Source organism: Symphalangus syndactylus, chromosome 14 (genome assembly GCF_028878055.3).
Source record: "Symphalangus syndactylus isolate Jambi chromosome 14, NHGRI_mSymSyn1-v2.1_pri, whole genome shotgun sequence".
Taxonomy (NCBI): Eukaryota; Metazoa; Chordata; class Mammalia; order Primates; family Hylobatidae; genus Symphalangus; species Symphalangus syndactylus.
Genome location: NC_072436.2, coordinates 9,998,101 through 10,012,500, shown reverse-complemented (window position 1 = coordinate 10,012,500; position 14,400 = coordinate 9,998,101). Strand labels below are relative to the sequence as shown.

Genomic DNA, 14,400 nt, shown 5'->3' with positions numbered 1-14,400 from the left:
CGCTCTAATCCTGGGGTTGCTGAGACAGCCGAAGGCTGGGGAAGAGGTGGAGAAGTAGAGGAGCTCTCAGAGGCAGCTGGTGCCCTTGACAAAGTCCCACCGTAACTCCCAAAGGCAGGTGTGACTAGGTCTGCCTCCTACGCTCATGCCCCGGGAACTGCCAGGGAGCTAGTTCAGAAATCGGCCTGCGGCCCCCGCTGTCCCACTCCAAGGAGGAGGTTCTCCACACTATCCCACAGCGCTGCCTTCTGTCACGTTCCACCGGGCCCTCCAGTCATCCCTGTCCCCTGCCTTCCCCATCCTGGCCCCAGACCCTTATGTCCCATATGCTGTCCCATAGCATACTTGCGGCTATGCTGCCGGACCTGCTCCAGTTCAAACACCGTGTAGGGGCGGAGGGAATGGTGCCCAGGTAGGCCTGGACCCGCGGGGGTCACGGGGATGGCACTGGACAGGGACAGAGGGAGAAGGGGCGGGTCAGAGTGGGACAAGTCCCGTCCCCCAAATCCACGGGCCTAAAGAACCTTCCCACCCGCCCCCGGCCTGGGAGGGAGCGAGGGCTGGAAGCAGACGCATGAAAGAAAGGGAGAGGACAGGTGGACACAAGTAAGGGAGGAGACGCAGCCCTGCCATGCGAGGCCATGTGCCGGCGGTGTGGGCACTCACTGTCCAGTCACAGGTGTCTCCAAGGGCCGGTCACATGAGAGGCAGTGGAAATGTGCCAGGAGCTGCCTGTTAGGAATGGGATGCACACGCAGGGTGAGTGCTCTGCCCAGAAGACCCAGAAAGGCTTGGGGCTCTGCAGGCCAGGCAGGCTGGAAGCTCAGCCCACCAGGGTGCAGATCATGTCCCTGCTCCCCGGGAATCCATCTGCTCCCACCTCCGGGCTCACATCCCAGACCTCCTTGTCCTAACCCAAAGCCAGCAGGCTTCCCATGGGCCCCTGAGGGTGCCCTGTGCAAGTCTCGGGCACCCCCTGGCGGCCACGCATGGGAATCCTGGAATTCAAGTCTCGGGCACCCCCTGGCGGCCACGCATGGGAATCCTGGAATTCAAGTCTCGGGCACCCCCTGGCGGCCACGCATGGGAATCCTGGAATTCAAGTCTCGGGCACCCCCTGGCGGCCACGCATGGGAATCCTGGAATTCAAGCCTACCACGGGCCACGTCCTATGGGCCAGGCCCCCAGGAGCTCTCAGCTCTGGGAACTGAGGACCTCTCCCTGTCCCAAAGGCCCAGCTTAGTTCAGCCAAACCTAGGGAGCCTTAAGCCTCCCCTCCTCCCTTTCTCTGCTGTAATACGAAGGGGCCTGGGCTAGAAGAGCGTTTCAAGCTCTAAAATTCTGTCCCTCCAACCATGAGACAGTCCTGGGCAGGATCCGCTGTGTGCTGGCAGGAGCTGTTTGTCTGGAGACCCCCAGCCCCCTCTGCCCTCACCCCCTGAAGAGCGTGCCAGCCTCCTCCCCTGCCTCCCAGGCCTCACCGCCGCATGGCAGCCGCCTCGTCTGCCTGGTAGAGTGGGGGGCGCTCCCTGAGCTGCTGTCGCAGCGATTTCCACCGATCCTCCAGCAACTGCTTCACTGGGTCCAGCTCCAGGCGGTCCAGCTGTGGCGGGGAAAGGGGGGCCAGGGGACCTCTAAGGAAGCAGGTAGGGGGCTGACCCAGGAGAAGGTGGTGCTGTCCCGATCCTGGGGGCAGAGCTGTGGGATGGAGAGCCCTGCCATGCCCCTCCCTCACCTTGTTGTCCATCTCTGTGAGCAGCTTGTCCAGCATCTTCTGCCAGTCCTGCTCCTGCCCGCTCATCTTAGCCACCAGCTCCTGCATCATGTGGTTCAGCTGCTCCGTGGTGGCATCAAACTGGATACGGCTCACTTTGGTGGCCAGAGCACTCTTGTCGGCTTTCTGCCCAGAGACAGACAGAGGTCCCCGCATCTGGGAGATGGCCATGGAGGGGCCCTATTCCCTGGGCGTGTCGACCCCTATCACCAGGCAGGTTTCTGAGAACCCACACTCCTCTCGCCAGCTCCCCTCCACTCAGTCTCTCAAAGAACAGTCAGCGAGACCGCCCTGGGACACAGCGTGGCTCCTGGGGCCTGGCACCCACCACATCGATCTCCATCTCCAGGTGCTCCCTGTTGGCCTTTTCCTTTTCGAGCTTCTCCAGACCCTGGTACAGCATCTGGGGGGGGCAAGTGAACAGAGAGAAAAAGAGCCAGCGGCTGCGGGGCTGGGGCACCACACTGAGCCCTGGCCCCATCCCGGCCACCCTGCGGCCGCTCACAGCAATGTCCTGCTGTTTCTGCCGATGGTCCTCGATGAGGTTGCTGGTGGTGATGTTGAGCTTCTCGCAGTCGCCCTGCACCTGCAAGATGGCACTCTGCACGCGGCCCAGCAGTTCCTCGTCCTGCGGCAGGAGGGATGGGAAGGTTCTTGGAGGCTGCTGGCGCGATCCCACCCCTTGCTGCCAGAATATTGCTGCCCCCAGGTAAGTTGGCCCTTAAAACATCTCCAAGCCTGGGAGCGGTGGCTCATGCCTGTAATCCTGGCACTTTGGGAAGCTGAGGCAAGGCGAGAGGGATCACTTGAGCCCAGGAGTTCGAGAACAGCCCGGGCAACATAGGGAGACCCTGTCTCAAAAACAACAATGGAAAACAATTTTCCACTAACAGTGCGGAAGGCCCTCTGTCTGCCCTTTCTGGGTGTCCACCTCCATAGGACACAAGCGTCAGTCACCTACATCCCCACGGACTAGCCTTGTGACCCTGGCCTGCAGGTCGGGGGTCAGTAGAGGTGACGGAGGCTCAGGGGTGATGTGCTGTCCTGGGGCACTTGAGAGCTGGGCTGTGGGCTTTATTCTCCCCTCCTCTCCTGGCCCAAATCTGAGTTTCTCAGCCCAAGAGGCAGGAGCCAGGACTTGTGGCTGTGCCCACCCCCACCAGCAAGCCTGCCCTTTCGAGGGAAATTGAGAAGGGGTTGGAAGACTTGCGTGCCAGGGAGTCAACATCTCCTACAGTTGGGCCTGTGTCTCCAGGGCACGCGAAGGGCACTGATCTGTCCTCAGCCTGCCTGTGTTGTCCCACCCCATCAAGACAGCTCTTCCCCATGGTCTCCTGTCCCCAAAGCTAGTTCTGCTGCTACCCTCGCTGTGGACCTGCAGAAAGACCAGGGACTCTTGTGGGATCTGGCTAAAGGGTTCCACCACAGAGAGCTGACTTTGAGGCCCAAACACCCACCCCACTTCCGTGGGTCTGCAGCAGGGTAGCCTTCCCCTATGGGGCCATGTCCAGTTGCAGCAGGACGGAGGCAAGCAGAGCCCCACCTGTCTCTGGAGCTTGGCCTTCTTGGAGGGTCGGGAGATGGCCAGGCTGTTGACCATGTCTTGGAGTTGCTCGTAGCGCTGCACCAGCATGCTGACCTGATGGCTCACATCCAGGCTGCAGGCTGGACAGGTGGCCTCAGGGTCGATCTGGCCAGGAGCCAAGGTGTGGGCCTTGTGCGGGGCCATGCTCATGGACAGGAGCGTGGAGGAGGAGGTCAGCATGCTGTCAATGATCATCCTGAGCTTGTCCAACTGTGTGCAGGAGAGACGGCAGCAGCAGGGCAGTGAGGCCCGTCACAGCCACGCTCTGCCCATGCTAGCACTGCTCCTAGCCTGTGTGCCTCTCCCCTGTCATGCCCTGGGCAGTTGCTGCATCCTCAGTGCCTCAGTGGGCATCTATCCAGTAAACGGTGAGTAGAGAGAGTTCTCCGGGAACACAGTGTCAACGCTGAACCAAGCCCTTGCCAGAAGAAGGCCTCTGGAGCTTTCTCCAGCCAGCCCACTGGCTCAGCATGAGAACATCTCTTCTTTAGCTAAATCGCAAAGTGCTGCTGCCAGTTAGCCGGGCCATAAACACACAGAGGACCCTAATGACACACAGGCCCCGCCCCGGGCTCTGGGGCTGAGGGGTGGGCTTGCACACGCTCCTGCTCACATGCCAGGGGGAACAGGCATGCTCCGTCCACCCAGCATGTAAATAACTCACGATACAGGAACGTGGCAGGCGCTGACACTGCTCCAGGGGCCTCTCCTAGGCTGGGCGGTGCAAACCCCTTCCAGGGCAAGTGCCTTGAAGGCTGCCCTGGTGTGCATCCCGTGGGCCCCATTCGTCACCCCAAATGAGAGTTCCCAGGTAGACAGCTGATCCAAGGGCAGCCGGTCCCTCAGCTGGCCAAAGATCTGTGACACGTTGCTTGGCTCAAAAAGAGAGGCTGGGCCAACCTGGGCTCCTCTCTTGGGAGTGGGTGATGGAGCAGAAAGGACTCTGCAGGGCTGGGGCAGCCACCGTGGAGCACGAAGGAGAGCAAGGTGGATTGAGAGTGGAATGGGAGAGAGATGTGGAGGCTGAGAGAACGGGTAAGGAGAGGGACACAGTACCTACAAAAGCAGATGCAGAGGCCTGCCCCCATGGCCTGGAAGTTCCCTTTTCCTCCACTCCCTACAGCTGCACATCCCCAGGGCAGCACCCTCCTGCCTGGGCTCACAGAGATGCTGCCACTTACAACCAGAAGAGCCTGCCCGGAGGCAGGTACCTCTGAGGGCCCTGGATACAGAGGGACTGGCCAGTTCTCTCTCGAAAAGAGGAAGAGGCCTCCCAGAAAAATGGGCATTTCAGTGGAGTCTTAAGACTAAGCCGCAGCTATCTGTGCAAAGAACAGCAGGAAAGAATAGGAGTGCATTCAGAGAAAGGCAGGAGGCCAAGGTGGCTAAAGATGGGGCACGTGGAAGCGGGGGCCTCCAAAAAAAGCCTGCAAAAGGAGGCTAGGTCAGCCCAACAGGAAGTGGATTCTCTCCTGAGTGTGGTCCTGGGATGAGCTTGGTCTGACAGGTGACTCTTAAACACTCCCAACTGCTCCTCGGGCAGGACTCCTGGCCCAGGGTCATGACATGGTACACACCACAGTTCCAGCAACTTGGAAGTCTGGAATGTGGCTCAAAGCACAAAGCGGGCCAGGCATGTGGCTCACGCCTGTAACCCCAGCACTTTGGGAGGCCAAGGTGGGTGGATCACCTGAGGTCAGGAGTTCGAGAACAGCCTTGCCAACATGGTGAAACCCCATCTCTACTAAAAATACAAAAATTATCCAGGTGTGCTGGTAGGCGCCTGTAATCTCAGCTACTTGGGAGGCTGAGGCTTGAACTTCAGAGACGGAGGTTGCAGTGAGCCGAAATCATGCCACTGGACTCCAGCCTGGGCAACAAGAGCGAAACTCTGTCTCAAAAAAAAAAAAAAAAAAGCTGGTGCAGTGGCTCATGCCTGTAATCCCAGCACTTTGGGAGGCCGAGGCAGGTGAATGACCTGAGGTCAGGAGTTCCAGACTGGCCTGACCAATGTGGTGAAACCCTGTCTCTACTAAAAATACAAAAAAATTACCCAGGCATGGTGGTGTGCACCTGTAGTCCCAGCTAACCAGGAGTCTGAGATAGGAGAATCACCTGAACCCGGGAGTTGGAGGTTGCAGTGAGCTGAGATGGTGCCACTGCACTCCAGCCTGGGCAACAGAGCAAAACTCTGTCTCAAAAAAAAAAAAAAAAAAAATGCACAAAGAGGTTCCTGACATGAACCCCCTTGGCCCAGTGGCTTTTCCTAGGGTGGTTCTTCTGTGAGCACTCAGAGGGCTGCTCCTCGTTCAGACACTCCTTAGTGAGAAAATGACCAAGAATTGCATTGCAAGGCTTAAAGGCAGACACTGTCAAGAAAATGAAAAGATGACCCACAGGATGGGAGAAAATATTTGCAAGTCATCTATTAAATAAGAGCCCAGCATCCAGAACATGTAAAGAGCTCTTTCAACTCAACAATAAAATGACAAATAACTCACCTGAAAAAATGGATGAAGGATTTGGATATGTATATTTTATCTCTAAAGAAAGTACACAAATGGCCAAACGGCACACGAAAAGATGCCCAGCATCTTTAGTCACTAGGGAAACGCAAATCAAAACTATAATGAGATCCCACCTCACACCCACTAGGGTGGCTATAATTTTTTTTTTTTTTTAAGACAGGGTCTCGCTGTCACCCAGGCTGGCATCCAGTGGCGCGATCATGGCTCACTGCAACCTCCGCCTCCCAGGTTCATGTGATTCTCCTACCTCAGCCTCCTAAGAAGCTGGGATTACAGGTGTGCACCACCACCACACCCAGCTATTTTCTGATTTTTTTTTTTTTTGAGACGGAGTCTCGTTTTATCACCCAGGCTGGAGTGCAGTGGTGCGATCTCGGCTCACTGCAACCTCTGCCTCCCGGATTCAAGCGATTCTCCTGCCCCAGCCTCCTGAGTAGCTGGGATTACAGGCACGTGCCACCACACCCGGCTAATTGTTGTATTTTTTTAGTAGAGACAGGGTTTCACCATGTTGGTCAGGCTGGTCTCGAACTCCTGACCTTGTGATCCGCCCGTCTCGGCCTCCCAAAGTGCTGGGATTACAGGCGTGAGTCACCACACCCCGCCCCACACAAAAACTTATACATGAGGCCAGGCCAGCACTTTGGGAGACCGAGGCGGGTGGATCACCTGAAGTCAGGAGTTTGAGACCAGCCTGGCCAACATGGTGAAACCCCATTCTCTCCTAAAAATACAAAATTACCTGGGCATGGTGGCAGGCACCTGTAATCCCAGCTACTTGGGAGGCTGAGGCAAGAGAATCACTTGAACCCAGGAGTTGGAGATTGCAGTGAGCCAAGATCATGCCATTTCCCTCCAGCCTGGATAACAAGAGCGAAACTCCATCTCCAAAAACAAAACAACAACAACAAAAAAACAACTTATTACGGCCGGGTGCGGTGGCTTACGCCTATAATCCCAGCACTTTGGGAGGCCGAGGCGGGCAGATCACAAGGTCAGGAGATCGAGACCATCCTGGCTAACACAGTGAAACCCCGTCTCTACTAAAAATATTTTTAAAAATTAGCCAGGCATGGTGGCAGGTGCCTGTAGTCTCAGCTACTCAGGACGCTGAGGCAGGAGAATGGCAAGAACCTGGGAGGCAGAGCTTGCGGTGAGCTGAGATCGAGCCACTGCACTCCAGCCTGGGCGACAGAGCGAGACTCTGTCTCAAAAAAAAAAAAAAAAAAGTATACATGAATGTGCATAGCAGCATTATTCATAATAGCCAAAGGATGGAAACAACCCAGATGTCTTTCAACTGATGACTAGATAAACAAATTGTGGCATAGACACAGAATGGAATGCTATGAAGCCGTAAAAAAGAATAGAGTATTGACACATGCTACAACATGGATGAGCCTTGAAAACATCATGCTAAGTGAAAGAAGTCAGATCCAAAAGATGTATGTTGTATGATTCCATTTATATGAAATGTCCAGAACAGACAAATCCATAGTGGCAGAAAGCAGATTCATGGTTGTCAGGGGCTGAGGGACAGAAGGGAACGGGGGAGAGATTGCTAAGAGTCACAGGGTTCTTTCTGGGGTCATTAAATGTTTTGGAATTAGATTGTGGTGAGAGTTGCACAACTTTGTACTAAAAACTACCTTATTCAATTTAAAAGGGTGAATTTATTGATATATGAATTATACCATAAAAAAGATAGGGAAAGATCGTGATCAGCCTGGCCAACATGGTGAAACCCCGTCTCTACCAAAAATACAAAAATTAGCCGGGTGTGGTGGCGCATGCCTGTAATCCTGGCTACTCAGGAGGCTGAGGCAGGAGAATCACTTGAACCTGGGAGGTGGAGGTTGCAGTGAGCCAAGATGGCGACACTGCACTACAGCCTGGATGACAAGAGCGAAATTCCATCTCAAAAAAAAAAAAAAAAAAAAGATAGGGAAATATCGAATGCGAGGTAAACAGGTGTTGTAGGGGTTCCTTTCCCTTGTCACTTGTGGACTCAGAGCTGACTTTGGATAAGGAGGGATCTGGATCCTGGACACATTCGCCACTGCCCCCCCACCCCCGCCCACACACCACACACACACACACACACAGAGGACGGGAGGGACCTGGTTTTTGATGAGAGGTGGGAGGGCAGGGCCAAGCCAGCTCTGAGAAGGGCCCTTGGTCCCTGGAGCTGAAGAGTGGGGAATCCTCACCTGGTCCTGCAGGTAAAGGGAGGCTTCGGAGACAGAATTTTCCATGGCAGCCTTGCCCCTGTCTTGGCTCTCCCTCAACTCGGCCAGCTCCTTCTCAATGTCAGCCACGGTGACTCTGTGGTGCATGACGAGAGACTGCTAGACTCCACGCTCAGGCCAGACCCATGCAGAGCCTGGGCCGTCAGGGACGCAGGGGGATGCAGACACAGCTGGAGGTCTCACCCTCCACCCCCCTCCACTGGATTTTGTCTAGGGAGTCCCGGGCTATGCCTCTGTCCTAGGAGGCTTCTGGGCGGTGGGACTGGGCACTGCAAAGAGAGAGCTCAGAGGGGCCATCAGAAGTGGTCTCCTTCAGCCTCCGACTGGGGACAGTCTAAGAAGCCTATTTTTGCTTTTCCAAGACCTGGTCCTGAGTTGTTTTGGGAACCTGGGGAACTTCTACCAGTTCCTTGAACTAGACATGGACAATCTGAAAAGCAGACACAATCCAGGCCAAAGACAGTAGTCCATTCAAGGGCGTAAGGGAGACACTGGTCACCATCACCTCCTTGGCTGAGAACTTGTGATTCCAGGGGACCAGCTGCTCTTAGCTGGGGCATTTTACCTGAGGACAGCCAGCTGCAATCTCAGCTCTCCAGCTTTCAGTTCCTTCCCTGCTTCTTGATTCCCTTCCCATTCCAGGATCCTTTGCAGCCTTTCCACCTACAAACCCAGTGAATGAGGAGGGTCAGGCAGGCCTGAGCTCCCGCTTCCCAAGTGTGCCCCTGCAGCTCATGTCAGCCCTCCCCATTCCCTCTACTAACCCAACCCCCTCTGACAAAAGCCAGGAGCCCTTGTGGACGTCCATCTGCCCATTCATCCATCCCATGGATGTAGAAAGCTGGCATTAAGAGAATGACTGGGCCAGACACGATAGCTCACGCCTGCAATCCCAGCACTTTGAGAGGCCGAGGCGGGTGGATCACCTGAGGTCAGGAGTTTGAGACCAGCCTTGCCAACAAGGGGAAACCCATCTCTACTAAAAAATACAAAAATTAACTGGGCGTGGTGGCTGGCGCCTGTAATCCCAGCTACTCAGGAGGCTGAGACACAAGAATCATTTGAACCCAGGAGGCAGAGGTTGCAGTGAGGCGAGATTGCACCACTGCACTCCAGCCTGGGCAACAGAGCAAGAATCAGTCTTTAAAAAAAAGAAAAAAAAAAAAAAAAAGACGGGCCAGGCGTAGTGGGTCACACCTGTAATCCCAGCACTTTGGGAGGCTGAGGTGGGAGGATCACCTGAGGTCAGGACAAGCCTGACCAACATGGTGAAACCCTGTCTCTACGAAAAATACAAAAATTAGCTGGGCATGAACACACATGCCTGTAATCCCAGCTACTTGGGAGGCTGAGGCACGAGAATAGCTCGAACCCAGGGGGCAGAGGTTGCAGTGAGCCGAGATCACATCATTGCACTCTAGCCTGGGCAACAGAGCGAGACTCCGTCTCAATTTAAAACAAAAAGGAGAATGTCTGAAGGGATCTGGCCGTCCCTTGCAATGACCTCTGGCCCCAGAAAATCTCACAAACTGGACTCCAAGGCTGCCACAGATAATGAAAAGAGTAAAGCCCTCATTATTTGGCTCAGCTGAATCGTAATAGCTTTGAGCATCAGTTTAAAAAAATTTTTTTAGAGAGAGGGTCTTGCCCTGCCACTCAGGCTAGAGTGCAGTGGCGTGATCATAGCTTACTGCAGCCTCAAACTCAGGCTCAAGTGATCCTCCTGCCTCAGCCTCCCAAGTAGCTGAGACTACAGGCATGTACCACCATGTCCGGCTAATTTTTAAATTTTTTGTAGAGATAAGGCCTTGCTATGTTGCCCAGGCTGGTCTCGAGCTCCTGGGCTCAAGTAATCCTCCTGCCTTGGCCTCGCAAAGCGCTGGGATTATAGGCATGAGCCACCGCGCCCAGCCTGAGCATCAGGTTTTAGATCCGGGAAATGAACACGATGATACCCAAGGTGCATTTCCTATCTGACAGGATTGCAAAGATCCAATTAGATAATAATGTAAGAGAAAGGACTATTTAATCCATAAAATACAAATGGAAAGTGCTATTATTAGCATTAAAAGACAAAGTGGGGGCTGGGCAAGGTGGCTCATGCCTGTAATCCCAGCACTTTGGGAGGCCAAGGTGGGCGGATCATCTGAGGTCGGGAGTTTAAGACCAGCCTGACCAACATGGAGAAACCCCATCTCTACTAATAATATAAATAATAATACAAACTTATCCAGGCATGGTGGCACATGCCTGTAATCCCAGCTACTCGGGAGGCTGAGGCATGAGAATTGCTTGAACCTGGGAGGTGGAGGTTGTGGTGAGCCGAGATGGTGCCACTGCACTCCAGCCAGGGCGACGAGAGTGAAACTCCGTCTCAAAAAAAAAAAAAAAAAAAAAAAGACAAAGTAGGTTGACTCTTCCTTACTTTTGCTTTTTCCTGCCAAACTTCTTTGGCTAGCGTCTTTACGGTCTTCAGCTGCTCCTGCAGTTCAGGAGGTATGGTCCTTTTGACTATAGAAAGCAGAGGCCTTATGATCAGAGGGGTTAGATCTCTAGTGGGCTCCCAATCTCCATTTCCAGCCCCTGCAACACTGAAGCTACCCTAGAGGACAGCAGGACCTATCACTTTATCCTGTGTCTCCTGGTGACTGGGAAACGGAGGTGGGAAGAAGGGAGAGAGAGCTGTCCTGAGCCCATGAAACATCCACCTAATGCCTGACATCCTAAAGGGCTTTGGGACAACTGACTCCCGAATTCCAATCACTGCAAAAAATCTTACTCTCTGGGCTTGGAGTTGGGAACAGGCAAATGTGAAGTTTTGTTTTGTTTGAGACAGGGTCTTGCTCTGTCACCCAGGCTGGAGTGCAGTGATGCCATCACAGCTCACCGCAACCTCTGCCTCCCTGGCTCAAACAATCTTCCCACCTCAGCTTCTCAAGTAGCTGGGACTACAGGTGTGTGCCACCACGCCTGGCTAATTTTTTTTTTTTTTTTTTTTTTTTTTGTAGAGATAGGGTTTTGCCATGTTGCCCAGGCTGGTCTCAAACTTGGCCTCAAGCTATCCACCCGGCTCTGCTTCTCAAGGTGCTGGGATTACAGGTGTGAGCCATTGCTCCCAGTCAAAATGTTAAGTTTAATTCTTCAACATTCTCTCCCGCCCACCTCCCAATGCTACTGCTTTCTATAACCAGACATTTTCCCCAGCTGCTGTGCAGAGAGCCTGACAAAGCCACAAGAACCTGCTCCACTCCTCTCCTGGGGCTTAGTTCTCTCCTTTGCCCACCACTTTTTTGGACTCTGAAGGCTGTGGGACATGCTCTGAATGACATGCTGTTTTCAGGGACTCAGGGAGACGTGTAGCAGCCAGGAGTTGAGGCCAGGGGAAGAAAAGGATGAAACCAACTGAAAACAGAGACAGTGGTTTCTCTCTATCGGCAAATGGCACCCACCCATCTGTGCCAGCAGGAACTGGATCTTCTCCAAGTCGGTTTGGCCGGCCTCCTCCTCATCCAGATCCTTCATACTCTCCTTTAGCCCCACATAGAGGCTACTGAGCTCTCCCATCAGACGAAATGTCTCCACTGCCGTGGGGAAACTAGAACTCATTTTATACAGTGAATCACGTCGCTGACTCAGGACTTCATTCGAGACTTCGCTCCCTTCTGATGGGACTCGGTCGACGGAGTCTGGACTCCTGAAAAGGGTAACATCTTGGCCTGAGGCCTTCTGGGCAGGAATTCCACGTCGGTCCAAGGCTTGTGTTCTGTTTGGATCCAAACCTTCCTGGCCATGCTGATCAGCACTTAGGTACCCTGGGCCACCATAACCAGGATACATTGAATCACGACTGTCAGAGAGAGAGAAAGCACAGCCATGCTGAGCTGCATCTGGGTACACCTGGTCATGCTCACCTGGGCCAGGTGATGCCAAATGCTGTTGATCTGGGTGTGTAGATCCCAAACCTGTACTCGGTGGTATTGGACCATGCTGGTCTGTGCTAGGATGCATCAAACCTTGTTGATAAGTTTCTGGTGGTACCAAACTCCTTTGGTCTATACCAGGTGATGCCAAACCTTGACTGGCTAGGAGTGGTGACACCTGGCCATGTTGTTCTCTGCCAGGAGGTACCATACCATGTTGATATGGACGTACTGATATAAAACCTGTAGAATCTGCCTGGAATGTTGAAGAGCCACGAAGCTTTGTACCTGGTGCTATCAAGCCTGGCTGATAGGCACCAGGTTGTCTCAAACCATACCGATCCATTCCAGGCTGCACCAAACCACGTGGATATGTCCCAGGTTGAGACAAATCATGCAAATATGCACCAGGTTTTACCAAACTAAGAGGATGAGCACCAGGTTGTACCAAGCCACGTGGATCTGCCTGAGGTTGCACCAAACCTTGCTGATCTATTCCAGGCTGCACCATACCAAGTTGACCTGCACCAGGCTGGACCAAACCAGGCTGATCTGCACCAGGTTGCACCAGACCACGCTGATCCACTCCAGGTTGCACCAAACCACGCTGATCTGCACCAAGTTGGACCAAACCACGCTGATCTGCACCAGGTTGGACCAAGCCAGGCTGATATGCACCAGGCTGCACCAAAGCATGCTGAAATCTGCCAGACTGGATCAAATCATGCTGCTGTGTGCCAGGTTGTATGAAGCCAGTTGCTTCCAAACTGGGCTGCACAAAACCTTTCTGATCTGCACTAATTGGCATCAAACCAGGTGATACCAAACCATGCTGGTCTGTAAAAGGTAGAACCAGTCCATGTTGATCTATGACAGGCAATGTCAGTCCTTGCTGGTCCATACTAGGGGGTACCAGTCCTTGCCAACCCATGCCTGATATTACAAATCCACGCTGATCCATGTCAAGTGGTTCCATACTGCGTTGGTCTGCGCTGGGAAGTGTCATACCATGCTGATATGCACTGACTGAAACCAGACCATGTTGGTCCGTGCTAGGTAGTTCCAATCCTTGCTGGTCTCTGCCAGGTACTGATGGTGGCAACATATGTTGCTCATCCATGACAAATGGTACCAATTCCCGATCATCCATCTCAGGTGGTGGCACACCAAGCTGACCCATGCTGAGGGGTACCACACCATGTGGGAAAGTGCTAGCAGGCACTAATCCAGGCTGATTCATGCCAGTTGGTTCTAACCCACGACGATCTGGCCTTAGATGGACCTGACTCTGGCTAGCGGGCACCCTACTGGGCTGGTCTCTGGCCAAGGTTAAGTCCTGTTGAACTGGACCAGGACATGCATCTCGTTCATCTCTTCTTGGATATGTCGAGGTAAGCTTCTCTCTACTCCTGTGACGATCTGAGTCTGATTTGAATTGGAATATAGAAGACTGATGGAGTCGTGGCATGCCAGCTTCATCACGGGCCCTCGGCTGCTGCTGTCTACCAGTACCAGAGGGGACCTTGCTTTGTTCCCTACTGGTAACCCCATCAGAGGGGTGTGCTGCGCCACCAGATCCTGATGCAGTCTGATCCGGGCCAAGACCACTGGCAGAATCCAGAGCCTGGTCAATACTTGGTTGCTTGGTAGAGGCTCCGCTTAGAGTCCCTTCAGGTGATGTTAAGGAAGTGAACCCTCTGTGCTTAGAAAATCCCATAAGTGTTTCTGAGCCCTGGTTGGAGAGGAAGAAGGAAATCAATAACAGTCAAAATATTCACTATCAGAGTGGGAAGAAAGGAAATCTGGAAGTTCTGACTAGGATGATTTAGGGCCCCTGGAGAAAAAAGCCCTCCGGTCCTAAAAGCTAAGCTTGACATAAAGAAACACACTGACGGTGTGGCTTTGAGGCCAAGGTGGGCGGATTACTTGAGATCAGGAGTTCGAGACCAGCCTGACCAATATGGTGAAACCCCATCTCTACTAAAAATACAAAATTAGCCAGGCGTGGTGGCATGCATCTGTAATCTCAGCTACTCAGGAACCTGAGGCAGGAGAATTGCTTGAACCCGGGAGATGGAGGCTGCTGTGAGATGGTGCCATTGTGCTCCAGCCTGGGCGACAAGAGTGAAACTCCATCTCAAAAAAAAAAAAAAGAAAAGAAAAAGAAACACACTGATGTTCTGGGAGGCTAGGTCTTCATATTTTTGAGAATCTGCATATTTGAAAATGGCATGTACAAAAATATGTAATTTTTGTGGCCAGGTGCGGTGACTCACGCTTATAGTCCCAGCACTTTGGGAGGCCAAGGCGGGTGGATCATTTGAGGTCAGGACTTTGAGACCAG

At 53.4% G+C, this 14,400-nt stretch overlaps 1 protein-coding gene across 2 annotated transcripts in view; it reads right to left on the bottom strand.

The window, feature by feature from the left end:
- The window catches only part of QRICH2 (glutamine rich 2), a 32,785-nt gene that overhangs the window by 4,609 nt on the left and 13,776 nt on the right, over nt 1-14,400 (bottom strand). For both annotated transcript variants that reach the window (XM_055242091.2, XM_055242092.2), the window contains exons 4-14: nt 11,586-13,788; nt 10,562-10,647; nt 8,702-8,799; nt 8,098-8,212; nt 3,318-3,569; nt 2,280-2,402; nt 2,103-2,177; nt 1,736-1,900; nt 1,482-1,603; nt 667-732; nt 346-447 (exon numbers count right to left, since the gene is read on the bottom strand). In XM_055242091.2, coding sequence (XP_055098066.1) covers nt 346-447; nt 667-732; nt 1,482-1,603; nt 1,736-1,900; nt 2,103-2,177; nt 2,280-2,402; nt 3,318-3,569; nt 8,098-8,212; nt 8,702-8,799; nt 10,562-10,647; nt 11,586-13,788 — 3,407 coding nt within the window. The remainder of the gene's footprint in view (nt 1-345; nt 448-666; nt 733-1,481; nt 1,604-1,735; nt 1,901-2,102; nt 2,178-2,279; nt 2,403-3,317; nt 3,570-8,097; nt 8,213-8,701; nt 8,800-10,561; nt 10,648-11,585; nt 13,789-14,400) is intronic.